General features: G+C 51.5%; 2 protein-coding genes across 7 annotated transcripts; both read right to left on the reverse strand.

The window, feature by feature from the left end:
- Nucleotides 1-6,282: 6,282 nt before the first annotated feature.
- On the reverse strand, nucleotides 6,283-14,756 carry DYRK1B (dual specificity tyrosine phosphorylation regulated kinase 1B). 5 transcript variants are annotated; one of them, XM_058280240.2, is made up of 12 exons: nucleotides 13,795-14,068; nucleotides 12,385-12,548; nucleotides 11,184-11,303; nucleotides 10,904-11,092; nucleotides 10,360-10,507; nucleotides 9,221-9,507; nucleotides 8,429-8,575; nucleotides 8,209-8,349; nucleotides 7,879-7,914; nucleotides 7,599-7,794; nucleotides 7,118-7,224; nucleotides 6,283-7,023 (listed from the first exon to the last, which is right to left on the reverse strand). In XM_058280240.2, the coding sequence occupies exons 1-12, from the start codon at nucleotides 13,871-13,873 to the stop codon at nucleotides 6,652-6,654; spliced, it is 1,986 nt and encodes a 661-aa protein (XP_058136223.1). In that variant the 5' UTR covers nucleotides 13,874-14,068; the 3' UTR covers nucleotides 6,283-6,651. The 5 variants fall into 5 exon arrangements, with proteins under 5 accessions (XP_058136223.1, XP_071065358.1, XP_058136224.1 ...); XM_071209257.1 differs by lacking the exons at nucleotides 7,879-7,914; nucleotides 13,795-14,068 and adding an exon at nucleotides 14,566-14,756; XM_058280241.2 differs by lacking the exon at nucleotides 13,795-14,068 and adding an exon at nucleotides 14,566-14,730 and having other exon boundaries at nucleotides 7,599-7,914.
- Nucleotides 14,757-15,010: 254 nt separating this feature from the next.
- Nucleotides 15,011-27,962, reverse strand: FBL (fibrillarin). Of its 2 annotated transcripts, XM_004449578.5 has the most exons (9): nucleotides 27,845-27,869; nucleotides 21,719-21,889; nucleotides 21,534-21,638; nucleotides 21,353-21,447; nucleotides 19,601-19,771; nucleotides 18,315-18,447; nucleotides 16,696-16,808; nucleotides 15,256-15,401; nucleotides 15,011-15,119 (listed from the first exon to the last, which is right to left on the reverse strand). In XM_004449578.5, exons 1-9 carry the CDS (start codon nucleotides 27,852-27,854, stop codon nucleotides 15,095-15,097), a joined length of 969 nt encoding a protein of 322 aa, XP_004449635.1. In that variant the 5' UTR covers nucleotides 27,855-27,869; the 3' UTR covers nucleotides 15,011-15,094. The 2 variants fall into 2 exon arrangements, with proteins under 2 accessions (XP_004449635.1, XP_058136225.1); XM_058280242.2 differs by lacking the exon at nucleotides 19,601-19,771 and having other exon boundaries at nucleotides 27,845-27,962.
- Nucleotides 27,963-27,976: the final 14 nt, after the last annotated feature.

The following is a 27,976-nucleotide window of genomic DNA, read 5'->3' on the forward strand; positions in this document are numbered from 1 at the left end:
AATAAATGCAACATGGTGTCCTGGACTGGATCCTGGAACAGAAAAAGAATGTTAATTGAAAAATGGATGAAATATGAACAAGTTTGGAGTTTAGAGAAGAGAACAAAAATCAGTGTTAATTTCTTAGTTTTGACAAATGTACCATAATTATGTAAGATTGTGTAAGATGTTATTAGGGGAAGCTGGCTGTAAGGCATATGAGAAGTCTCTGTACTATCTTTGCAACTTTTCTGTAAACCTAAAATCATTCAAATAAAAAGGAAAAAATTTTTAGTGTCCGCTGACTTGGCTACAGGTAAGTCAGTCACCAGACATCCTTCACTGAACTCTTCTTTCATATCTCATCTCGTGTTGTGCTTCCTACTCCAGGAAGCTCTCCATGACTCCCCAGGCTGGGTCAGGAGCTTCCTCTGGGTTCCCAAAGCTCCCCTGACTTCCCCATCCCAGCCAGACCAGCTGCCCCCGTCCCAGCCCCGATCTTTCTGGTGATGGGTTTGCCTTCCTTCCCCACTGGAGCTGTCTCAGCCACCGCCAGGGTCTCTCCTGGGTGAGTACTGCATGTCTCTGTCTACTTGGAGAACACTTGAAGGGCCAGCAGCAGCACCCTGGCCCTTCTCCCTTCTGAGCCCAGAGCCTCCCAGAGCTTACCTTCCTGGCAACTCCTCCCCCATTCTCCCAATCCAGGACCTGTCTGAGGCTGTGTAAATGATCTGTCGCACCCAACCAAAAGAGGGTCACATCTCACACATACGCTGCTGCCCGTTCCCACCAGCTTCCAATGTACCAACTGTTGGAAACACGCTGCAAATGTGAATATTTGGAGTTCCTGCCCAGCCACGGCAACCTCCCCCAAGAGACACGCCCCAGGCTAGGAACCCTCCAGCCTCAGCTGGAAGGCCACAGAGTCGGTAGGAGTCCAGCCGGAGGCAGCCCAGATGCCCTCAAACAGCAGACACAGCAGGCGCAAAGAAAGGCCGAGACCACGGGCCCAGAGGAAAGAGTCTCTGCTCTCTGATCTGACTCTAGACTGTTCTCATCCAGGCTGCTACCATCTCCCATCTCCTCGTGGGCCTGCTTGCTCTCACAGACCTCATTTCCAACCACGGGCCCTCCCTTACTGCTCTCCTCCTGGGCTCTAATGCCATGGCTATGCCAGTGACTCCCAGGTTGACATCTCTAGCCTGGATCTTGTCCCTGCCAGACCCCACTTGCTCAGGAAGTCCACTGGGCCGCTGAACATGCCTGAAGCCTCTGAATCTTCTTGATACTTCCCTCCTTCCTCCACTCAGGCTAAAAACCTTAGATTTTTGTTGAGGGCTCCTTTTTCTCCCCAAACCCACACCCTACAGCCCGTGGCTCTCCCTTCATCTCATCTCCTGCCCTCTCCTGTCCTCTCTGGTCCTGCTCCCTGGCCTTTCTGCTGCTCTGACACTGCCTCAGGTCTTTGGATTTGTTCTTTTGCTACCTGGGAGATCCTTCCCAAATATATGCCTGGCTGGCTTCCACACTTTTCTCAGGTCCCTCCATTAACAGGTCCACAAAGCTGGCTTCTCTACCCTTCCACCTATGAATAAAACAGCACCTTCTGCCACTCTCTCTCTCTCCAACCTCTTCATAGTGCTTATCTCCAATAGTTATTTGTTTACCATCCGTCTTCCCCACTAGAATATAAACACCACAGGAACTGGAATTTTTAAGAGTCTTGTTTCCTATTTTAACATCAACACTTACAATGGTATGTTTTCAACTAATTGTTGAATGTACAAATAAGTGATTAAAACCCTGGAGTCAGGATACTGTTGGGTTACAAGCAACTGAAACCCCAATTCAACTTGGCCTAAACCATAAAGACAGACTTACTGGGCCCCCCAGTGGAAAAGTACAGAGGTAATCTCAGCTTCAGGTGAGGCCTGATCCAGCACTTTAGTAATATCCCCAAGGACGTGACTTTTCCCGTCTCTCTCTTAGGTTTCACCTTTGTGGTCACCGCCCACAACAATGTCCACAGCCTATCCTTGACGGCCACTCTCCACAACAACCTTGGCTGCAGGCTTCATGACAATTAGCATGCCTTCACCTGGAGGTGTCTGCTCCATGTCACCCTGTGCTCCTCCCGATAATCCAATGAGATGAATATTATTAGAATCTCCCTGCCCCAGTGAAGAAACTGAGCCTTGCAGAGGGGAAATCACTGCTCTAAAATCACACCACTAGTGAGTGGAATAATACTGCTTTTATTCATCTTACTACCATTTCTTAAACAATTAAGGAAATGTTAATGATGAGGAACATGATGCTAATAATAATAGCCTTTGTGCATACTCAGCACTCTGTGTGCCAGGTACCTTGCTAGTACTTTATTACCTTCTCTGTGCCAGTTTCCTCATCTGTAGAGTGGGAGGAGTAATATTACCACATAGTGTAACTGTGAGGATTCAATGAGTTAATACACAAAATGGTTAAGATTTCAAAAAATACGGACTTGTTCTGGTTAGCTATTGCTGGGTAACAAACCACCTCAAACGTAGTGGATTAAAATAGCAACCGCTTACTACCTAACAATTCTGCAATTTGGGCAAAGTTCAGGGGCTCATCTCTATTCCATGTGGTGCCAGCTGGGAGCTGAATGGGGATGGAATATCTAAAGTGGCACCATTCACATGTCTGGGATATCAGCTGGAATAGCTCAGGCAGCTGGAGGCTGGCTGGGCCTCTCTCTTTCCATCTCTTCCTCCAGTGGAGCGGCTGGACCTCTTCTGACAGCAGTTCAGGTCTCTGAGGGAGGGAAAGAGGAAGCTGCCAGGCCTCTTAAGGCCCCCAAGTGGCATAGCGTCACTTTACTGCATTCTATTGATCAAAACAATCACAGAGCCAGCCCAGAGTCAAGGTGATGGGAAGGAGACTACACATCTTAATGGGAGAAACAGCAAAAAACTTGTAACCTTCTTTAATTGCAGCTGTTTTAATCTCACAGTCTTACCCACCTCACTGGTCTCGCTGCTTCAATTCCTTAATCTCAGATCATAAATTCCCTATACAACAATCACTCAGGACCTTTAAAAATGAATAGCTGACTGTGCCCCCTTCCACTGCTTAAAATTCTTCTACAACTTCCCACTGCCCAGGGGGTAGGAACCCAAACTCCTTATAGGATCTAGATGATCTGGCCTCTTGTTCCCCTCAGCATCTGAGTTCTAACAATCACATACAAACATACACTTCCCTCTTAATAGAGTTAATTAACCCAAACTTTACTTCCTGGAATCCAGATTAGAATTCCTGTCGTGTGCTCTTACAGCATTCTCTGCCTTCTTTATATTTTCACATTTGTGTGATTGTTTGATTGTCTGAACTTCCTCTTTTGGACTGTAAGCTCTTTGGGGACAGGGAGACTCTTTGGTCCTCTGTTGTGTACCCCATGCCGAGCACAAAGCAGAAGCAAGATGAAATACTTGTTGAATGTTTTAAGTCCTCAAAAAAATTTAAGGCAGTTCCTTAAAGTTCTATGGAAAGGGGAAACATAGAATCCTTAAGGATGGACTGGATCAGGACCCATGCTCTGAAATCATTTATTCATTCATTCAATAAATATATACTGAGCCTCTACTATGTATTAAGTGCTCTCTAGGAGCTGGAGATAAAAGCATGAAGTAAGCAAAAGCCATGGCCCTCATGAAGCTTACAGTCTCCTGAAGACATACAATAAGCAAGATTAAATAAATTATATAGCATGTTAGACAGTGATAATGATTAATGCTAAGAAGAAAGTTAAAGATGGGAAGAGGGATATGAATGCTGGTGGTACAGTCTCAGAAGGGTGATCAAGGAAGGGCTCACTGAGAAGATGCTCCTTCACTAATGATAGTGAAGGAGTGAGCCTTGGCTATCTGGGAGAAGAGTATTCTGGGCGAAGGGAGAACAAGAGCAAAGGCCCTGAGGCCAGTACAGCTGGAGAAGAGAGAGCAAGGAGAGAGGAATAGGTGGTAAGAGAGGTAATAGGAGCAGATCATGCAGGGCCTTGCAGGCCAGGTGAGGATTTTGGATTTTAAGATCTGTGAGATGGAGCCAGGAGGGTTTCTGAGTAGGGGAGGTACATGATCTGACACAGGTCTTCAGAGTCCCTCTGCTTGCATCTGAAGAAAAGACTGTGAGGATTGGGGAGACCATTGAGGAGAGTGCCACAATGGTGTGGCTGGAGATCAGTACAGGACTAGGGTAACAGCAGTGGAGGTGGGGAGAAGCATCAGGCTCTGAATATACTTTGAAGGTATTTGTGATGGACCTAACACAGGTACAAGACAGAGGAGTCAAGGACAAGTATCATTTGCCGAGAAGAAAGAGGAAGGAGCGGGTTATTGGGAAAAGACCAGTTCACTTTGGCAATGATTTTTTTTTAAATACCTCTGGACATTCATGAGGAGAGATCAAGTAAACAGGGGTTCAGGGCAGAGGCTGTGAACTGGAAAGAGGTATCTGGGATATACATTTCTATGCCTCCCCCCAACTCCTCCTAGGACCTCCATGATCTGACCCCTGCTGAGGTCTCTGAGCTCACATCTTGCACCTTGCAAGCCACTGGTTCACACCCACTCAATCCCAAGCCCTCCACTTCCTAGCAAGTGATCTTGGGCAAGTCTTCAGTACCCTCATCTGCAAAACAGAGATCATAGTAGTATGGGGCCTCATAGGATTGTTCATTCAAAACGTTTTATTGAGTACACACAATCTGCCAGGCACTGTTCTATGTGCTGGAGCTAGTCCTTTCCCACTTCTCTCCACTTCTCCCGCCCCCCGCAACTTCTTAGTCCCACACCTGTCCACTCAGCTGCTGGATGTCACTCTCACCCACCCTTCCTCCCCTCCCACCCAAGCCACTGCCTGATCCAGCCCCGACATCTCTTGACCCGGTTCCTGCCCAGTCGCCACCCTGGACTCCCAGGCCCTAGCCTCTTTCCCATCAGTCATTCCCCTCTCCTATCCTACCCCATGGCAGCAGACGGAGCCATATCCCTTCCCTTCTAAAATCCCTATCATGACTTCTCATTGCCCTCAGGATAAAGTCCAAGCTCCCTAAGCGGCCAATAAAATCTATCACAATCTAATTCATACAGAACTTTCAACATCCTCTCCACCAACACCAGATCACCTGCACTTCACATCCACACACCAGGCTGTTTCTCACCGCGGCCTTGGCACCAGCCGTTCCACCTGACCATTATCAACCCCAATCACCCTTCAGGCCCCAGCTCAGGTTTCCTTGCCCGTGTCTGCTCTGGGTTCTCACTGTATCCCGCGCCGCTCCATTAGCGAACATATACAGGTCCGTACAGAAGGCCTGTCTCTCCTGCCGACTGGGACTTCCAGCGAGCCAGGCCAGGCACAGCGGGCAGTGATGTCGCCCGTGACGGGACGGCTCAGGCCTCAGCGTGGGCGAGCGCTTAACCTACCTCCTCTACCCGGACGGCGCCAACGGCCCACTTCCCCCGAGCATCGGAGAACACCTGCGCGCAATGTGGCCTTCTCCTCCTCCGCTGGCCACAGTAAACATCCGGGCCCCATCTCGCTCCGATTGGCTGCCTAAGAGCCTGCCCCCAAACGTGTTAGCGAACAGAATTCTGGTCTTTGTAGTTCACCAACGAAAAATGCGACACCAGATTGCTACAGAGAACTTCATTTCCCAGGAAGCCCCGCGCCCCAGTAGTGGGAAACGGTAGGCACCCTGTGAGCCCGGCGGCTCTTGACTGGCCAGTCGGGAGACAGAAGTTTGTTGTCATGGAAACAGGTCCACTTACCTGGAACCCCGAGAACATCTTTTTGCTTGGGAATCTCAAAACTTTGATCTCACTGGCTCCTAACAGGGCATGTCTGGGAGTAAAAGTGTACCCACAGCCTGCTACTCCCCAGGTGGCATCAATAGAGCCTGCTGTGGGCACTGAGCACCTACTGACCACCTGCTTGGCCTAAGGAGCCATTCTTGTACAGACACTGCAGAAACCCCAACTTATCAGGTCAGAACCTGATGTTTCCCAGAGACAGGGCAGGTCCTAGTTTACCCAGATGGAAAAGGCCAACGTGGACCAGTATCCAGCATCCCTGGCTAGGATTCCATAGCCCCAGACCTCCTGCAGTTCCGTGTCTGTGCCAACAGCCATAACCTCTACAGAAGGGGCAGATCCAGTACCAAGAAGCACTTTCGGCATCCCCTCCCCAAACACCTTTCCCCACCATGCCTCTGCAGGCTGGGTAAGGGGACCCGAGGCCCTGCAAACGCTCAGGCGCGCATGTGAGAAAGCTCTTTACTGGGGGGTACAGCAAGGAGGAGCAAGGCCATCTCCCCTTACCTGCCCCCACCCCCTCCTAGGGCCCTGAGGTGAGGGGGGTCTTTTTCCCCTGCCCCCACCAGACCACCACTGTCTTTGGTACAATAAATAGAAAACAAGGGGGGGAGAGGGCCAAGGGTCCAGTCTTTAGTGGGGAGGGTATGGCCAAACCCCTCTCCTCGACCCCCTGCCCCAGGCCCCAATCAGTGCAGGCCTCACCCACCCCAGCTGGGTAGCAGCAATTCCAGTCGAGGAGGGAGATGAGGATGGGAGCCCAGGGCCCCCAGATGGGGGGGTATGGCTTCAGGGGGGCCCCAGGGAAGGGGCAGGGTCATGAACTGGCTGCTGTGCTCTGGGGTACACCACGGAGGCCCAGGCGAGGCCCCAGAGTGGCAGGGTCATCGGGGGGTGGGAGGGGTGGACGACCTCCTGTCATCCGAGTCCGGAGGGCTGAGGCAGCCGGGTGTTGCGGAGCAGGCGCTGGGTGAGGTGGGGAGCAGTCTGAAGGGCCGCCCACCAGGCTCACATCCATCAGCTCCGGGGGTGGTGGTGAGGTGGGTGATGGGGGACGGCCAAGGCATCGGGGTTGGGGGGGTAACTGGGCTCCGGCTCCTGGCAGTGACGAGGCAGAGGCAGGGGCCTGGTGTGTCTTGTGGGGCACATCACCCCCTGCCCATGGGCGCAGCGGCTGGGAGGGTGGGACCTAAAGAAGCAAAGGAGCAGTGGGTGACGGAGATCTGGATCCTGAAGCCCCAGGACCCTGCCACCTACCTCCAAAGCCTCTAAGACCCTAGTACCTGGGGGCTGTTCATCTCACAGTCAGTGATGGGAGGCCCGGGGCCCCCACAGTATCGGTTGCTGTAGCGGTAGGTCCGGTTGTCACTGGAGGAGCCACTGGAACCTCCTGGAAGCACCAGGGGGAAAGAGAAGAGGCCTTAGGTCAGGGGACATGGAAGCTGAATGGGGTTCACCACCAAGGCCCAGGTTTAGGCTTTAGGAACAGGGCTCATTTGAAGGGTCAAACTCAGATTTGAGATTTGGGATGAGGGTTCAATTTTAGGTGTCAAGTCAGAACCAGTTTTAGTGGTCTGAGCTTAAGCCCAGTCTGGGATCAAGTGAAGGCCAGTCAATGTTCTCCTGCCCCAGCCCACTGTGGAGTTTGGGATCAGTCCATTTCAACACTCCGGGTGAAATCTAGTGGCAAGGTCCCCCAGATCAGGCCCAAGCCAGAGCTGCCCCCCACCCCTGTTCTATCCTACCCAGGCACTAGGCACCCACCAGAGCTGGATATGGAGCTGGCGGTGCTGGAGGAGGGGCAGGTGTCGAGGGGCGCGGGCGAGGTGGAGGCACTGCTGCCTGCCGGGCCCGTGTTGGTGGCCTCGTCGGCCGTGCGACGGAAGAAGCCGTGCTGCAAGGCGCCCAGTGGGCTGATGCGGGTGGCCGGCTCATACTCCAGCATGCGCAGCACCAGGTCCTGGAAGCGGAGGTAGTCGGCGGGGCTGTGGCCCGGCTCCCCCGCCCGCCGGCCCCCGGGCCCGCCCGTCTGCACGCCCAGCACCTCCTGCAGCCGCCGTGTCCCGGGGCCCTGGTAATCCTGGCAGGGAGGGGGTGGGAGGGGGGGCAAGAGAGTGGCCGTCAGTGGGCAGGAGGGGCAGGGAGACACACATGGGGAAACAGAGGCATAGGAGAGACAGTGGAAGGAGAGAAGCTAAGAATTGTGGGTAGGCAAGAGAGACGGGGTGGGTAGGGGAGGAAGAAAAGGACAGACAGGGGCAAAGGAAGGAAGGAAAAGACACAAAGGAAAGGAAACAAGGAGAGAGGGAGCCCCAAGTGTGAGAGAGTGAGGGGCCACCCGGGGTGGGAGGAGGGGCATGGGCAGGGACCGCACCTTCCTGAGTTCCTTTGTCCTTCGTAGTGTCCAGCCACCCCCAGGCAGCCGTTCAAAGTACTTGCGAGCCTTGGGGGCCTGCTCCAGCATGGGGGCTGGCGGGATGCCCAGCACCTCCACAATCCGGTTCATCTGGTCCACCTGTGAGGAAGCAGGTGTCAGGGCCGGCAGGCAGCTGGGCTTCCCAGCCCCCTCCAGGACACCCGATCTTGGGGCCCACCTCATTGGAGCCACTGAAGAGGGGTTCTCCAGTGTGCATCTCCACAAGGATGCAGCCCAGGGACCACATGTCGATGGCCAGGTCGTAGGGTGTGCCCAGGAGCACTTCAGGTGAGCGGTAGAAGCGGCTCTGGATGTACTGGTAGATCTGGTGGGGGATGGAGGGCAATGGTCAGAGGGCCCAGCTTCCCCTGCTGGTTCTGATGACATCCACAAGCTAAGAGGACCCAACTAGGAGCCTCCCGCTCCCTCAGGTCAAGGAATGGGGGCTCCAAACTCTGAGGCTATGCCCACCAGCTCAGTCATCAACCCCCTGAGTCTCGGCTGGCAGGTCTGACCCTGGGCCCCTCTCAGTCACCAGCCAGGGGGTGCAGTCCCCGGGCCCTTCCCACCTCCCACTTGACCCGTCTCAAGCCTCTGTACCACTCCGGCATTAAAGGCAGGTGCACACGAAGTTCCCGCCCATCCCCAGCTTCCAGAGCAGAACAAAGGAAACCAGCCCGCCGCTCACTCCGACTTCACCCTGCTCACTCTGACTTCACCCCGCCCAAGCCGCGCTCCACACCTGGCCCCAGCCCCTCCAGCTTCTTCCCGCCCCTTCCCCGGGGGCAGCTCTACCCAGGGATAGAGCCCCTCTACCTCATTCCCCATTGGCCCCATACTCGTACACCTCCTCGCCCAGGGTCAGCAACTTCAGGCTGCACCCGACAGCCTAGCTCAGCCTAGCTCAGCCTCCCCCACCCCCACCCAGCCCGCAGCCCTGCCCCCGGCTCCCGCTAGGGCCAGGCCGCACCCGCTGGCCAAGCTGGCAGGAGCTGCCGAAGTCCACGATCTTGATAGCGCTGCGCTTGGGGTTGCAGAGCAGGATATTCTCAGGCTTGAGGTCGCAGTGGATAATGCTGAGCTCGGGCGTGGCCAGGAAGAGCAGCGCCGTGCAGAGCTGCTGCGCCAGCTTCCGGGTCAGGTTCAGCGAGACGCCGCGGAAGTGTGTGTTGCGCAGGAGGTCGTACAGGTTGTAAGAAAGCAGTTCGAACACCAGGCACAGGTGGTTCCGGAACATGAAGTGCCGCTTCAGGTGCACTGCGTGGGAGAGGACAGAAAGGGGCCGACAGAGAAGAAACTGGCTCAGAGCGGGCTGGTGGTGCCGGGGGTCCCACAGTCATCACCTGTGAGGCTGGAAGCAGATGGGTGCCCCTCCCTACTTTTTGAGTGTCGGCCAAATTGTACTGTGCCTTTGAGTACCACCTGCTAACAGGAAGTTTTTATGTGATTCATTACTTGATTCATAGTTAATTCCCTTTGCAAATCTCTGTCAAACCTGATTAAACCCTAGGTGCCAATAGATGCTTAACACCATTCCTCAGGTCCTCCTTAATTTTACAACATTGTTTTACTCTAAACTGTGTTTGCTGATTATCCACTAGCTGTAGGAATGTAAAGTTTCCTTTGAAAAGAAACACGTTTTTAAAATCCACTGGCTCTTTCTATGAGAACCATGCAAAGAGAAGCAGCAGCCGACCCTGATGTTAAGAGCAAAGGGCTCTGGAGTGGACTGTCTGCTCAAACCATAGCTCTGCTGAGTACAAACTGCAACCTTGTAAAGTGCTAGGCTAGGACCAGTATGCCTGTTTCATCTCCAAAATGTGGGCAGTAAATGGCCCTTCCTTCATGTGGTTGTGGTGAGGATTAAAGGAGTTAATTTATGTAAAGTGCCTACAACAGAGCTTGGCCATGAGTGAACACTCAATAAACTTTGGCCATCATTTTGTGAATAGGGGGAAAATCCTGAGAGGAGCAGGAGAATCCCTGCCGTCAGGCCAGCATGGACCAAATCCTGCCTGAGGACCTCAGCCCCTCCTGCAGTGCGTGACCCATCCCTAGACAGCTCCTGCCATCTCAGGCACCCACGGCCCTGTCCGCCCCAGGCCTCACCTATGTAGTACTTCATTTCAGTGTCATGCTGGTTCATCAGCTCCAGCAGCCGCAGCTCAATTTGGGCCTGGTTCAGGAAGGCCTTTTTGTTCTTGATGATCTTGATGGCTACCAGCTCCTGAGTCTGATGGTCATAGGCTTTCACCACCTGCCAGGGCAGGGCATGTGACAAAGTCGGGGGACAGGGGATCAGGCGGAAGACAGGGCAGAGCCAGGTACCTCTTCCTCTCTTCTCCCCCTGGCCTCACTCTGCTCAGCCAATGGGGCCCACTAAAAACACTATCGATAATAAAAATTCACACTTGAGTGCCCACCATGGGTCTAGCACTGGTGTGAACACTTGACAACTACTTTATGTGGGAGGTCCTGTTATTTGTACTATTTCATAGAAAAGGAAACCCAGGCACAGCAAAACTAAGTGGTTGGGCTGGGGTGAGTGGCCCAGCATGGACTGAAGCCACTGAACTACCACTGGGTCAAAGGGTCAATGTCAGTGGGTGCCCAGGCCTCCCAATCCCTGGATTGGGGGTGGGGCGCCCCGCACCTGGCCAAAAGAGCCCTTGCCAATGAGTGAGTCAATCTCGTAGCGCTCCAGCCAGCGCTCGCCACTGCGCACGATGTAGTCGTGGTTGTCGTCATCGTAACCATGGTTCAGGACCTTCTTCTCCTTCTTGGTGCTCGAGTCCTGGGGCGGCGCCTGCTGGGCCCGCCGCTTCTTCTTCGCATAGTATACCTACCCAGCCGCCGAGTGGGAGGTGAGGACCAGTGAGCGACCCATGCCTGCAGTCAGAACCCCCAGCCCAGGGTCTCCCAGGCCCGCCCACCTCATTGATGTGCTTGTAGGTCTTGATGAGGTCCACAGAGAGCTTGCGCAGCGGGGCAGAGGTCGCGTCCCGGAAGGCCAGGGGCAGCCTCCGCGGCAGTAGCCGCACATCAGGCAATACCTGTGGGGTGGGGTGGGGTGGGCTCTGAGGAAAGGCAAGACCCTTCACCTCCAACCTCAAGTTGGAGAATCCTGGAGGCAGATGGCTCATCGTTACTCCCCAGTCACCTATTTATGCGGTCATTCTGTCTCCACCCCTAGAATAGGAACTCCACATCTGCCTTGTTCCTGCTGTGTCTCCAGTGCCTTGAGGAGAGCCTGGCACACAGTGGACGTTCAACAGGGTCATGTTAGTAAATGCGTGAACTCTTCACCCCTGGCCTTTCACCCTGGGCCCTTTGCCAACATTTTCATCCCCACCTTTTCTCCTTTCTGAACTCCAGTGGGAGGGATTATACGAGAAACCTGGCCTCTGTCCTTCCCAACCTTTTGGCCTGAAAGTTACCCCCCACCCTCCCCACCCATTCCAGTTGTCCCACCTGTGAGTATCCCCCTTTCTACTTTATCCTCATCCCTTAAGGAGTTCCCAACTTTCACTCCTGTCCTCCTTCACTGTAAACATCTTTGCCCAGTTTTTTCACTCAAAGGGTCTTGAGAATCTGGATCCTGCACCCTGGACCTCCCGTTTCACCCCATTTCCAGCTCTACAGCGCAGAGTCTCAGCTGCCTCTACTCTTAGAGAGCTTTACCCTGTACCACCTAGGCCCTGCTGGCCCCAAGACCCTTCAGTCTCAACCCTCCTCCCCACCCGCTCCCTCCAGATCTTTCACTTCTGGACTTCTTTTTCTTAGTGAAAGTTTATTGGACTATGTGCCAGGCACAGTTCTCAGCATGTTACTGCACTTAGTTAGATCCTTGAATCCTCACAACAACCCTGTGAGGTAGGTATCATTATTGGCCCCATTTTATAGATCAGAAAACGGAAGCAGAGAAGTAATTTAACCATCATGCCAAGATTTGAACCCAGGCTCTCCAAACCCTTGACTCTGCCAGTATCTCTTCTATTATCTTCTGCTCCCGGGGGGCCCTTCACACCCTAGAAGATTGTCCTGGGCAACCATACTCCAGCTCTTGGCCCTGAATCCTTTCTATCCCCAGCCTCCCTCGAGCCCAGGCAGGTGAGGAGCTGGGTGAGCGCATACCTGCGTGTGCTCCTGGGACCCTGGGAAGCCAGAGAAGGGACCATGGCCCGGTGGGACGGCCATGGTGGGCTCAGAGGGCCGCAGGGGAGTGAGGCCTGGAGCGGGAGCCCGGCCGGGGGGCGCCTTCTCGCATCCTGCACCTCGGCTGCCACCGCCGCTGAGACCTGAGAGCAGGCGGGGAGGCAGGGGAACAACATGGAACAAGGGGATGTGTGGGACAGTACCACGCGGGAACAGGTAAGCATGAGATAGAAGGCAGGGGCACAGAATGTGGGGAAAGATGGAGTAACAGGTCGCAATGAAGAGAGGGAAAAGTGGCAGGTTGGGTGGGGTAGCAAAGCAGAGCCCCTCGACAAATGATCATCAGATAAATGAATGAGGCGGAACAAAGACAGGGGCACATGAAAAGGATGGTGAGGAGCCAGGCCAAGAACAGGGAATTTGGGCCAAGACAGGAAAGGACAGAAAGACACCAATAATTGGGGAGAGGAAGAAAGAAGAAAAAAGATAGAAACCACAGATGGTATGGGGAGTAGGGATCATTCTTTGCTTTTCATTTTTACTCATGGCCCTCCCTAGGGCCCTTCATACAAGATCCCACCCTCTTGCAGTCTTCCTGAATATCACGATCTCATCCACCATCACCAAGGGTCCCCCACTTCAAGGCCTACCCTTTCCAGTATATCCCCAAATGCAGAGAACTCAAGGGTCCCATGAAACTACATAAGAGTCCTCTAGAAGCTCCCCAAGCCTTAACAGGGTCTTCTACAAGAGCCCCAATCCATATCAGAACTGGTCCTCTGACCACCAGCGTTATCTGAGATCCTCTACATACCAGAGTCCTACCCTCTGGCAGCCTCATTCACCTGGGTGCACCCTTTCCAAGGGACCCTTCTCCATTTATCATGCAAAGATCTCTTCCACTTATCGGGTCCTCCCTAACCAGGGACCACCCCTCCAGGTAGTCTCCCACACCACAGCCCAGTTCCCACATGGGAGGGGTCTTCCTCATGTTACTGTAATGTCCCCCTTCCAACCCACATCTGATGGGAGCAAGGGGGACATGTCTTTTCTCATGGCTTTCAGTGATCTTATTTCCCCCTCTACCACAACTCCTTCTTCTCTCGTCCTTCCCTTTACCAGGGTCATTCCTAGGAAGCCCACATAACCAAATTCCTCAAATGTCACATAGCTTCCCCCTCCCAGGGTGTCCCACCACACCAAAGTCCCTCTCCCTATGGGATTTTCCATTCCCCATTGTCAGATCCCTCGCTCCTAGGCGAGGTTTTGCCACTCCAGGATAGCTCCACTTTCCTGGACTTACCCTCCCTGGAGGCCCCCTTCCCCGAAAAACCTCTTCCCCAGGGACCTTCCACACCAGAACCGTCTCTTCCAGCCCCCACCCCCTACCCGGGTCAGGGCTGGCGCGGGGCCCACTGGGGGCTGGGGCGCGGTGGGGCCCCCAGTGGGGCGGGCGGGCAGCCAGCATGGCGGCGGTGGCGGCGATGAGGAGGCGGCCGCCTGTCCCCGGCCCGGCCGGCCCGGCAACCCCCGCGGCGGGGAGGGCAACTGGGACAGACCGCCCGGTGGGTGACAACAGCAGCCGCCACTGCCGGAGGCGGGGACGAGGGTCAGTCCGGGGCACGCGGGGGAAGGGCAAGCAGGTGGACGGGGGAGGGGCGGGTTAACTCTCTCACCGCCGGCCAGTGTGGCCACCCGCCCCCGGGGACCCTGGCGTCCCGCCCCCCACCCTAGAGGCCCGCCCCAGTCTGCGGAGACCCAGCGGGCGGGGCCGGAATGAACTTGGCAGTCCGCACCCTACCATGGCAACAACCATACCATTGGTTGCCACTGCCCAGAACCCAGCGAATCACAGCCCAGAACAGCTGTTGCTAGGCAACGACGATGCAGCCAGCGGAGCCGAGCCCAAACAAAGGGCGGGAGCGGGGCCCAGCTATCCCCTCCCAGCCTTCCTCCCAAGACTGCTCCCTCGGGCTCGGCCCCTTCCAGGAATCCAACTATGAATAGCCAGGCTCGGCCCGCACCTGCCGGCGCGCCCCAACACCGCCCCCCCCCCGCCCGCGGGCTCGTGCTCAGTCTCGCGGCGACGCGGGCAGGGAGACTTCCGCCCTTCCCCCTCCATGCGAGCGCGTGCCGCCCCGCCCGCCACCGCGTCGTTACCTGAGGGCGCAGGCAAGAGGACTCAAACTGCTCGGGAAGCCCGAGCTCAGACCTGCCCACTGGCGGAGGGTATCCGGCGGACGCGGCGAGCCAGGGCCCCGATTACCCAGTAATGCAACCAGCAAAATGGCGACCACAACAAACCGGACCCCCCCGCCCCGGACTCCGCCCCCGGACTCCGCCCCCACCCTCCCATCCGCTCGCGTCACGTGACCCAAGGAAGCGCTCTGCGCTTGCGTTCAGCGGGCGCTACCCGCATACAAGCGCCGTGAGCCGCCAGCCCCGCCTAGGCGCCGAAATTCGGTTTACGGCTGCGCAGGAGGCAGTTAAAAACGGAGCATGCGCTGTGTAACCGGTTGAGCAAGTCCACCCCCGCCAAGTGGTCCATGGGCGCACACGCCCAGCCAAAACCCGATGTCTCGAGCAATCAGCAGCAAACAGCAGCGACATATGAGTCTTTTAATAGAAAAACACACGTTTCAACAGCAGCTACACAATCTCTCGCATTCCTGACAGCTGTGGACTTCATTCAGTTCTTCACCTTGGGGGGTGGCCTGTGAGAGAAAGACGGGATGGGAGGAGGTCTCCAGTCTCCAGGCCCACGGCACTCCTATCCAGTACTGACCCGCACAGCTCTGGGAGCAAGGGACAGACTGCTCCGTCCTGACGGATTTCTGGGCCCCTGCTCACCTGTATACACCCACGACCACAGCGTGGTCTCTTTCGTAGGGCTCTAGAGTCAACTGCTCCTGGGGCTTCATGTTCTCCTGTTGCATCTTTTTCACCTCAGAGGCAAACACGGCCTCGGCAGAGGCTGTGGAGTCGATGCAGTTGGCCTATAGAGAGAGGATTTGAAGTCTGCAACAAGGCTTTGGGCTGTGGTTTCCATTTTTGCTCTTCAAATCAGAAGTATTTATTTTCATTGGAAACTCACTGAAACGCAGGCTCAGAGACCAACAATCTTTTCTGTCCCTCTTAAGGCAGAAAAGGAGAGAATGTGGTCATTTCGGTACCTCCACCGGTCTGTGAGGGGGAGTAGGGCAGGTGGGTTGGGTTGGACTATCCATGGAACTGGGGGGAAGTCTGGGGGAAGGAGCAGGTGACCTCCGGGGATTTGGAGGTCTGTGGTTAAATTACAATGTTGGGAATGTTCTTTTGGCAAATATAGCAGGGGAGGGTTACTGGTGTAGGGTGGGTATATATGGGATAGGGCACACCTGGGGCATATTTCTGTGGCATATGTGTTTATCTTGTCATAGTGTTATATCAGTGGGTGGAGACCCACACAATAAATAAACTATTAAACTCCCATCCTGGGGAGTCCTGCTATGACCTCAATTAGAGGGACAAGAATTCCTCAAGAACATATGGAGTGCCTAGGAAAATAAAACAGATCAATAAAAAAAAATGTGTGGGGATGTTAATTTAATTACTTTAAATAAGCCTTTAATTTGGATTTGACCCAGGAAGCTTTAAACAGAGCCCCATTTATTTAAAAACCGATTTTTGAAGTTCACATCCAGGATTTGTTTGTTTTTCCTTCTTTAATTACTATTAATAGTAATACCCAGCTGAGAATAACAGCAAATATAGCAAAAGGATAACAAATGGTCAATCTGGGTGAAGGGCATATGGGAAAGTTTTCTGTATTTCAAAGTGAAGTTTTAAAAAATACGTCTAACACTTATCTAGTATAAAACTCTATGCCAGACTCTGTTCTAAATATTTCACATACATTAATTCTTCCACCAATTCTAGAGATAGGACTGGTATCTCTCTTTTACAAACGAAGGAAGTGAGGCACACAGGTTAAGTAACTTGCTCAAAATCACACTGCAAGCTGGGATTTAAAACTCAGATGGTCAGACTCAGTGACCACGCACTTGACCACTACATGCTATTCTCTAAATCCAAAGCTTTTAATTTTGTAGACATTTTAATATCATGTGTTAAATAGAGATGCTATGCAAATGGTCAGGGGCTGGAGCAGGGAAAGGGGCTGGGAACTGATTTACTGGAGTAGGGAGAATGGACGCCCCCTTGTTTTGACTGGCTGCTTGTTGGACAAAGATAGAGAAGAAACCATCCTGAGACAGTCCCATCCCATTTTAGACCCCATCAAGACCTCACCTTAATGGAAATGACAAAGTGTCCTCCATTACGCAGGAAGGTATGGGCATTCAGGGCCACGATCCGGGTCTGGTCTGGCTGAGCCACATCAGCAAAGATCACATCCACCATTGCTAGGGAGAGAGGGGTGGCAGTTAGAAGTCAGGCCCCCAGAGAGCTTCCCAGCTCCTCGCCTGGGGCCTGCATCCTGTCATGAGCAGGTTCTTGGCAGAGTCTCCCTGCCTCCAGTCTCACTCCCTCCCCCCAAACCCCCATCCCTTACAGTGCTCCCAAGATGGGTCCAAAACCCACAGCCATGTCATTCATCCCTCCTTTTAAACCATGGTTGCCACCTACTCTGTGGCCAGCCCTGGGCCAGGCCTGGGGGACAAAGAGATGAGTCAGACCCGGACCCTGCCCTCGAGATGCTCCCAGGTCTGGGCGGGGAGGCAGACATGTCATCAAAAAGGCAAGTAAAGGTGAGCACTAACAGGCAAGAGTGTCTGAAGGACTGTCAAATGAAAAGTTGCAGAATAAAGAGTATGGTATTTGGGAATCGGACTTGGCCCAGTGGTTAGGGTGTCTGTCTACCACATGGGAGGTCTGCGGTTCAAACCCCGGACCTCCTTGACCCGTGTGGAGCTGGCCCATGCACAGTGCTGATGCGTGCAAGGAGTGCCCTGCCATGCAGGGGTGTCCCCTGTGTAGGGGAGCCCCACGTGCAAGGAGTGCACCCCGTAAGGAGAGCTGCCCAGTGGGAAAGAAGTGTAGCCTGCCCAAGAATGGCGTCGCCCACATGGAGAGCTAACACAACAGGATGACACAACAAAAAGAAACAGATTCCCATGCCACTGACAACAACAGAAGTGGACAAAGAAGAAACATGCAGCAAATGGACACAGAGAACAGAGAACTGGGTGGGGGGGAAGGGGAGAGAAATAAATAAAATAAATCTTTTTTTAAAAAAAAAGTATGGTATGACAGCATGGAAAAAAAGAACTCACAGAAAAACCAGTGGAATAAAAAAGTAATGTCTTTAAGGCAGTGTGATGGAAGGGGGACTGAGCTTTAACAAACAAAAAGATGGCATGATGAAAACTGACTTTTTAAAATTTGGGACGAGCAGACATCAAATAGTTTACATCATTTACCTCGGGTTATTTATAAGGCTTTCCATTTTTATATTATGCTTTTGAATTTGTTTTAAAACAAAAATCATTTATTTTCTAATCAGAGAAAAGAAAAAAAAAAGACATTAAAATATTAAGAAGGGCCCCTGGTGGGTCAGGCCCATGCTCTGTTTGTGTACTCTGGGTTAGGATCTCATCAGACGATGAGTGGGGGCTCCCGAAGGGGGTTTTATACACAAGTCAGGAACAGGGTTGAAAGTACTGTTTTGCAAGGAGGCTAGAAACACAGGGATCTAGGGGAGGAGAGAAGGCTGGCCCTTCAAGGAACGGGGTCCTCACCTCCACAATCTCAACCTGGCCCCCCACCCCTTTACACTCGTGCAGACTCGAGAGGCCTGCTCATCCTCTCCAATTCAAACCGAATCAGGATTTAGACGGCCTCTTCCAGGAAACCTGGTTCTGGGAGCAGCCTGTCCTACCCCACACGGGCAAACCCCCAGAGCCCCTCACCGATGAGCATGCGGTATTTATGTGGGTGCCGAGCATCCTCGATGACAGGAATTATGTTGGTCCTCTTCTTGGCCAGATTAATGAGGTCACGGCCAGAGCGGTGGGAGAACTCGACTGCATAGACCAGACCATCCTAAAATGAGCCAAATAAAAACAGCAGTCACACTAGTACGCAAGTTGAGCCCCTACTTTGGGCCTATACTCTGCATGCAAATCCTCAAATCAAAATCCTATCATTTAATGACTATTGTTATCATGGCCATTTTACAGATGAATAACCTGACATCCAGGGAAGTCAAGTCATCAGCTAAGGGTTATTCAGCAAGTAAATGGCAGAGCCACCCAAATACCAAATTAACTGATCTGCTAGCCCGGGTTCTCAATGAAGGCTTAAAAACAGGAAGCCACAAACAGGCCTCACCACTGGCCTCCACCACTGGTGGAGTAACCCATAACACCTGGGGCCCCAATTAATAGTTTAAAAGGTGACCACACAAGCCAAAACTTGCTCTCTCTGCCTAGAGGAGGCTGCATCAATTCTTGGTTGGTATTTCTTCTTTCTCTCCCATTTCTCAGAACAACAACAACAAAAAAAACAAAAAACAGGAAGTCAAGGCACAGTGATGAAGCACAGCAACTAAATGCATTTCCAAAAGGCCAGGTACCGCTCAAAAACACTTTACAGAAATTAACTTGTCTAATCTTCACAAGTCTATTTTCCAGAGAGGTAAAGTAAACTGAGTCACAAGAAGAACAAGCAATTTGCTCCAAACCACATCACTTGTTCAATGGCTAAGCTGGGATTTGAATCCAGAGCCTGGCATCAGAACCTGGGGTTTTCAACCACTAAATTACACAGTCTGTGATCATGAAATGAGCCAGAGGTCCAGAAGTGAGATGCATAGGCTCTCTCTACAGAGGGTGTCTTGAAATGCAGGCCCAGAAACTTCAATCTCCAGTTCTTTCAAGAGAAAGCAACCAGCAGCCTGGATTTTTGAGACATGAATTTTTCAAGAGGATAACCAATTCAAATAGTCTGATCTCTATATTTCCAGCTCTGGGCCCTTCTAATGCCCATTCCCCTTTCTCCAGGCCCAGGAGCCCAGAAGCAAGGCTGAATGAGGCCTTCTGATTCAAGTGGCCACTTAGGGTGGAAGGGCCTGGCTCCATGCCACATAGACAGGACCCAGGCTCCAGGCTGGCAAAGGGCAGCAGCTTTCTCTCCCACTCACCTCACTGCTTGCTCTTAAAACACCTTCCCATAGACTCCCCCAGCACACACTCACCGGGCCTACGATGTCAGAGACGTGGGAGACGGTGGTGCCTGAGGCAGCCCCTAGGTAGAGCACTTTGGCCCCCGGTCTGATGTGGATCTGGTCCACACCACCCAGGATTGCTGCTGCCAGCTTTGAGCGGAAGGGGTTCCATGCACGGTACTCAATTTTATCATCTCCTTCCTGGGCCAGGAGAGATAAGGAAAGAAGTCAGTGCTGGGCTCTTCTCCAACAGCCCATGCCCTTGAAAAGGATTGGATGGTCATTATTGTACAAGAAATGAATGCAGGAAGTGGATGTGGCTCAAGCAGTTGAGTGCCTGCCTCCCACACCGGAGGTCCTGGGTTCAGTTCCCAGTACCTGCTAAAGAAAAAAAGAGACAACGAGCAAAAAAACAAAACAAAACAAAAGAACCAAAAAAACACCAGTGACCCTGGGGAGACAGACAAAGCCAGTTGCCTGATAGTCTACAGCTGGCCTTGTGGAAAGAGCTAGAGAGAAGCCCCAGGAAGAGAGGAACCCAGGAAGCCTGAACTCTTGGCACACATCGGCAGCCATCTTGCTCCAACATGTGGCAATAGACTTTGGTGAGGAAGGTAGCTTATGCTTTATGGCCTGGTAACTATAAGTTTCTACCCCAAATAAATACCCTTTATAAAAGCCAAAAAAAACAAACCCAAAACCAATGAGCAGACAACAAGCAGAGACGAAGGAGCGGGAAGGACAGAGAAATTTATATGGACAAAGAGCAGTGAACAGGACAGATGCAGTCCTGCCCTCATGGAGCTTTCTGGTTCAAAGAGAGGGGATGACACAGAAACAGAGAGTCACAGGATCGTATCAGCCGTAAGCTCCCACCTGGGCCTGCAGCTCCTGCTCTCAATTTCCCTTCATGAAGAAGCTCAAACCTCCCCCACCCCCCAATAAAGGACTGAACAACAAGAGTTGTTCAGCAACAAAAAACAACTATCAGATAATACTACAACTGAAACTGCATTTTTACAACAACAACAAAAACAAAAACAACTATCAGGTAACACTAAGTCCTCGGCACTCACTCAATAAGCACTTACTGATCTAGGAGCTGCATGAGCTAGCCCTAGTCTAGATGTGGGGGCTACAGCAGTAAACAAGACAAAGATCCCAGCTCCGTAAGAGTACACAATTAATTAACTAAATAAAACATACATTAGATATCAACACATCAAGGGACTGGGTGAAAATGAGGAAAGGTGGCAAGGAATAAGCCAAGAAGGAGTTGTGCGAACTGGACCTGAGGGAGATGAGGGCTATCTGGGAAAAGCATGCCAGGCAGTGGAAAAGCCAGCAGCTGTGCACCTGGTCGTAAAGGGAATAACATGGGACAGTGAGGGCCAGGGACGAGGACTGAGGGACGGGGATGGGCGGTGGGGCTACTTTCAACAGACAGGATGGTGAAAGGCAGACTTGTCAGAAAGACGAGGGGACACCTGACTAGTAGCGCAAGTGACAGAAAGGAGCCAGCTTCACACACAGGTGAGGGAAGAAAACGTCAGGTGGCGGCACAGCAAGGAGGTCAGTGCAGCTTGGTTAGGGGGACATGTGGCCAGAGAGGACTCAGGACCGACCTAAAGGCACTAGGGAGTGACAAAAGGCATGCGAGGAGGGAAGTCACAAGGATCCCTGGCTGGTATGTGCAGGACACGTGGAGGGGGAGGCCAGGCTGGAAGCAGGAAGACCAGACTGCTGGTTATTTTCTACCATCAGCTGGGGCCCAGGTCGTACCGAGATTGAGACTCTCTTCTCTCCGTAAACAGATTCTCCGGGGACGAGATTCTTGGTGACCAGTGCATCTTCCTTTCCTCGGCAAATGAAGACGCCTGTGTGAGGGTTTCAGAGCTGGGGTGAGGACAATGGCACCCCACCCATCCCACCCCTCGGCAGATTCCCTCCCCTCCTCACTCACCCTCATGCCGATGAGGCTCTACCATCACATTCTTCCCCGACTGGTTTCCTCTTTTTCCTCCCCGACCACGACCCCTGTTGCCTCCAGGAGACTGGAATCCTCCACCTACAAGAGAGATGCGGTAAGAGGGAGACCCCAAACCTCTTCCCTTGCTGCCCCCCAAGCCTAGGGAAAACTGCACTCACCACCTCTTCCTCCTCCTCCTCCTCGCCCGCGGCCTCTGAAGCCTCCGCCACGGCCTCGGCCCCCACCAAAGCCCCCTCGGCCCCCGCCGAAGCCCCCTCGGCCTCCACCTCGACCGCCACGGTCACCAAAGCCCCCTCGGCCTCCGAAGCCGCCCCCACGGGGGCTGAAACCTGCGAGAAAAAGAAACAGGAGTCAGGACAATGAAGCCTGAAACGTTTAACAATCCTACACCCACAATTCCACCCAGGAGGGCATCTGGAGAAACGTGTGCCTACGTGCACACATGGCCAAGAATATTCACAAACTCAGGAAAAGCCAGACCAACCCAAATGCCCATCGGTAGAACGGATAAATGACAACGGGGACTATACCCAACCAACAATAAAAATTACCAACAGCTACACACAACAGCACAGATAAATCTTAGACTCACAATGCTGAGTGAAAAAAGCAAATGCCATTCAACACAATATCCTTTTTATAAAGTTCACCAAACTAAAATTAAAATAATGATATGCTGTGGAGGACATATATGTGTAGTAAACATAAAAATGAAAGAGGCAAAGGAATGATTAAGACAAAATTCACGATAGAGGTTGTTGGAAAGGAAGTATTAGGGGTGCAGGATAGGGAAAGAATATATGGGACGAGGCAGGTTACTGTTAAAAATTCTGGCTTTCTTGGCTGAATAGTGGATTCACAGAATTCACTGCTTTATCAATATTAGTTTGAAGAAGAGTGAATTCCGTGTGCACATTATCGTGACAGTAGAGTCCCCAGACCCTGGAAACACCTTCGTGCTCTGCAAAGAGAGCCCTGTATTGGGAAGAAAAACCCCAACCCCAAAACAGAGGGGAGTCTGCATGATGTCTTTCTCCACGAACTGATGGCCCTGCTTCCAAGCTTGCAGAAGTCTCTCCCAACTCAGGGCAAAACCAAGATAAAAACGGAATTGCTCTTTAAGGATGGACAGCTGCTTATAAGCAGTTTAGGACTTGCCAGGAAGACTGAAAGCTTAAGAAACATTTCAGACATATTATTTTCATCACTTCAGGACACAGTGAACTGTGTGCTGAGCTACCATTATTTGAAGCGATGGAATTCTTCTGGTACTAATTAAGGCATGCAAAATTTGGCTTCCCTGCAATGGACTTTTAAAACGCCTGCCTTTTAAGTGCATATGTTCAATCATCTCCCCCCTCCCTCCATTTTCTTCATTAACAAAGAGACGATGGTGATGTCATTTAACCAATCTGCGCTTATTTAGTCATCTTTTGGAACACTGGAGAAAACAACTGACTTTGTTTTTAGGATTAAATAAGATAAATGTGCCTGTACAGGATTTTTAAAAGTAATACTTCCATAATTTGTTAAGCTGCCTTTTGTCTGTTATTTTTGAAGTTGAAATGAAGTTGTTTTTTTTTTTACTCCCTTTTTGTTGTTTCAAAAGCCCTGAAGTACTATTTATGAGTTATAAAAATAGTGTGAAAATTGGTGACGGTTTAAAATGATCTCAGTTGATGTAAACCATTCAATAATAAGCTTAACTTTTCATAAAGGTGCATTATATTCCCACCCTTCATGTTTCTTGATGGTGTTAAAGATGAACATGTAGATTTTTAAAGTTATCCCTAACTTAACTTTTCAAAATATATTTTTATTACAGAAGTTGTGAACTTACAAAACAATCATGCACATGTGTGGAATTCCCATACAATAACCCTTCACCAATACACCACACCACTGTGGAACATTTGTTACAGATGAGACAATATCAGACTACTAGAACTAACTATGGTCCATTTGTGTACATTTGGCATATTTTTTCCATATCCCCATTATTGACATAGTACATCTTTGGCATTGATGCAAGAATATTACAGTACTGCTGTTAGCTATAGTCCATAGGTAACATTAATTGCATTTTTCCCATGCTTCTCACATTCTCACCACCCTGCAATAGTAATGTACATCTGCTCTAGCTCACAGAGGGACACTCTTGCATCTGTACCATCAACCACAATTCTGATCTACCTCTGGGTTCACTGTTATTCAGCCCCTAAATTATTCTCTAGCTTTCCTTCAGTTGACATTTACATCCCCAGGCCAACCTTTGCAGCCACAATCCCATTCATAGACCACCTGCAGCTCACTATAATGTGTTACCATCAACTCTATCCATTTCCACACATTTACAGTCAAGTTAATTAAAACTTCTACATACATTAAGCATCAGTACTCCTTTGCAGTCCTCCTCTTACCTCCTAACAACTTATACTCTAGGTTTCAACTCCATGCGTCTAACTTATTTTTATTTTTTATTTTTTTTGAGGTACCAGGGGCTGGAGAATGAACCTGGGACCTCGTATGTAGGAAGCCGTTGCTCAACCAGAGTCGCACTGGCTTCCTGGCGTTGGTTTTCTCATTTTGCTTACTGTTTGTTTTTGTTTTTTTTCAGGAGGCACTGGTAACTGAACCTGGAACATCCCATGTGGGAGGCGGGGGCTCAACTGCTTGAGCCACATGTGCTCCCCCATTTAATTTTTTAAAAATGAAGTTTAATTTTCAAAACTCCTAACCATAACTGAGGGGTAGTTTTATTTACTTTTTATCTTCTACTCCCTCTACAGTCTACTTTCCAAATAGCAACTAGAGTGATTGATCTTTTTAAAACAGCAAAGCAGATGTCCTCATTTCCCTGCCCAAATCCTGCCAAAGATTTCTCATTATGCACAAAATGAAATCAAAATTCCTTTCTCCAGTTTATAAAGTCCTACATCAGGGGTTCTTAACCAGGGGTCCATGAGCCTGAATGGAAATTCAAAAAAACATTACTCTTGTGCGGGTGTGATATATTTATCAAGCAATGCATAACACAGTGTGGACTTAGTAAGGGGTCCGTGGTTGTGACCTGACCGGCAAAGGGGTCCGTGAAACAAAAAAAGGTTAAGAACCCCCCCCCCCCCCGCCGGCCCTACAGCAATGGTTTTTACCCATGGCTAATCCCTTGGAGCCACCCAGGTCGCAGCCCTAAAGATTCTGAACTAATTTGTCTGGGATAGGGCCTGAGCCTGGGGACTTTTTAAAGTTCTCCAGGTGATTCTAACATGGAACCCAAATAGAGAACCACCACCCTCAGGCCCATGCCTCTAACCACTACTCTGCCAAGCCTGCTCCGGCTTCTAAGTGTGCACTGCTGGCTGCCACCCTACCTGGTGGCTTCGCTTCCATCGGGCTGATTTTGCCACTTCCTCAGAAGGGCATTCTGGGCTGCCTTACCTTTCCCTGCTTTATTTTTCATCCTATCAATGACTGTACCGAGCACCTTAAATATATTTATTATTGTCTCTCTCCCCCCACTAGAATCAAGCTTCAAATAGTCAGAGCTGTTGGGGTCACTACTGTATCCCTAGCACCCCACATAACACCTGGCACAAAGTCTGGGCTTGACGAATATTAAATGAGCTGATGACTATCTACTGCCTGCTGGTGATTTTCAAAGCCCGGGGTCCTGCCTGGGTGAGTGGTGAGGAAAGGCCTGGTCTCTCCCTTCAGCAGCTTGTGCGTCCTGTACAAGGACAGACGTCACGCCACTCAGCTACCCTGGAGAAGAGGGAAAGTTCTTGGGAGCCCTAAAACTTCCTCTGTAAATCAGAGCCATGGAGATAATAAGGGGCCCACCTCATCAAGCTGTAAAGAGTACATGACTTAAAAGATACAAAGCACTTCACCTGGTACATTGCCTGACAATTTATTATTCAAACTCACACAAATGAGTTCCCTCTCCCCACTGCTGAGAGAAGAAGCCCCTCGCCTATGAGCCTCATGACCAGTTCTGAAAGCGCCCAGGCCTGGGAGGTGGGGGCGTGTCACTGGGTGCAGCAGGCACCAGTGTTAACATTTAGTCCCAGAGATTCCAAGTGTATCTTAGTCCATTTCAGGTCCTGGGGCTCTTAGGAAAATGTATTGGAAGTACCCACTCCTCAGGAAAATGCATGTTCACTCACATTTCTGGAAGGTTTTCTTTTTTGGGAAGGGGAGAGGGTCTCCCACAGACCTCTGGGTTTAAAACCAGCTCTCCTCCCACACCCTTGCCCATCTCAACAAATGGCAACTCCATCGTTCCAGTTACACAGGTCAGAACCCTTGGTTATCCTTGACTCTTCTCCCACACTCCACATTCCCCTGTCAGCTCTACCTTCTAAATATATTTCTAAATCAAGTAAACTTGTCAGCCATGTTCACTGCTACCACTTTAGTCCAAGCCACCATCATCTCTCGATGGATTACAGCAACAACCTCTCCACTGGTGCACCTGCCTCCACTCTTGCTCCCCTAAAGCTTCTTTTCTACAGAGAAGAAAGATCTCTTTCAAACATGTCAGGGGAGCTGATGTAACTCAAACTGTTGAGCATCCGCCTCCCACATGGGAGGTCCTGGGTTTGGTTCCCAGTGCCCCTTAAAGAAAATGAGCACACGGACGAGGGAGCCAACACAGGGGAGCTGATGTGGCTCAGTGGTTGAGCACTGGCCTCCCACATACAAGGTCCTGGGTTCAATTCCTGGTCCTGGTACCCCAAAAACAAAACAAAAACCCCTGTAGCTTGCCTCCAAGATACAGTATTTCACTAAAAAAAAAAAACAAAAACAAATTCAGGCTGCATCATGCCCCTGCTCAACATTTCCCAAAGGTTTTCCCTCTCAGACTAAAATCCTCACTGAAGAACTGGTTCTTGACAATTTCTACAACTTCACACTCTATTTCTGGGGGGAAGCACAGACTATAGGACGCCTGCTGGTGAGCCAGGGCCTGGGGCTGAGAAACACATAGCCTAGCACTCCCACTCCCACCTCAGGGGATCCGCAAACACGGAAGAGAAAGAGTCTAGGAGGGAGACATTAATCCACAAATCGTTCCCACTTCCCTTCAACCCCCCTCCAGAAAACAAAAACAAAAACAAAAACAAAACCTATAAACGGAAAAAGGCCCTTTTGGGTCAACAAAGAGGGGATGAGGTCAAGCATAGGAAGGGCTGAAATGCCAGAAAGAAGGACCTTGATTTTGATCCTCTTGAAAATCATAACAATTAGTGCCAATACCAAGAAATTATATATCAAATTCTGTGCCAATTATTTTTCCCTTTTTTTTACATAATCTCTCTTAACCCTATCTGGGCGCCATTTACTGATGAGGAACCTGAGGCTCAGAAAAGTAAAGCTACTTGCCGAGGTCACATCGTAGGTTAAGCAGCAGAGCCTTAACTGAAACTCTGAACGGAGTCCCTTCGGCTGTCAAAGGCAGGACTCTTCTACCACAAGCAGCAGGGGTGTGTCCGTCAGAATCTCGGGCAACGCGAATGAAAAAACCACTCCTGCGCTGAGACAACCCTCCCCCAGGACCAGGAATCCTGTGTTTGTCGAGTTTCTTCTCCCCGGTGAGTTGGGAATCACCAGGCCCATAAACTCCGCACAACTCCGGGACTCGCCCTCCGAGGAGTAGAGAGCGGGAAAGTGGGATAAGCGAGAGGACCGTACACTATCAAGCAGGGAGTCCTCATCTACTCCCGGCCTTCCTCGAGAAGCTGGGTTGGGGACAAGGGAGATGGGGCGGGGGCGACAAGGGAGAGAAACTGAGGACCTCCCAGACCCAGTTATCGGACCCAAATTCAGAGACCCTCCAGGCCCAATCCAAAACAGATTCTCCAAAACCACTTCCAGAGATCCAAGACCCCAGATGCCTGCGTCCAGACTCTGGGTCAGGACGCTCGACTACCGCCCCCGGCCCAGTACCCAGGACCCCTGATGATAGCCAAGTGAAAAAAACTCTATGCAGGAAATCCAATCCCAGGTCCAAGACCCTCGACTCAAGACCGTGATCTCTGAAGCCAAGCCCAACCTCCCAGAACAAGAACCCGAGTTCCAGGCTCAGGATCGACCCAGGGCGAAATCAGTACCCTCGCTCCACATGATACCGGAACCAAGACCCTCGGCCCTCATGAGACCGGAACTGGCTCAGAACTCCTGCCCCCAGGCCAAAGCCCTGCCTCTCAGGTTCCAGCCGTATCCACCCCAGATTCCGGACTGGCCCCAGTCCCTGATCCCCGACCACAAGCCCCGGACTGAACCTGGCCTCATGGGGAGCGCTGAACTGCTCGGCTCCGGACTCTGAGCTGCTCCCACTCCACGCGTTTGGGGCTTTCGCACGTGGAAAGGAGCGCAGGCGCGAGGCAGCGCACGGCGATGACGCACTCACGCAG

Source organism: Dasypus novemcinctus, chromosome 18, assembly GCF_030445035.2.
Source record: "Dasypus novemcinctus isolate mDasNov1 chromosome 18, mDasNov1.1.hap2, whole genome shotgun sequence".
NCBI classification, from domain to species: domain Eukaryota; kingdom Metazoa; phylum Chordata; class Mammalia; order Cingulata; family Dasypodidae; genus Dasypus; species Dasypus novemcinctus.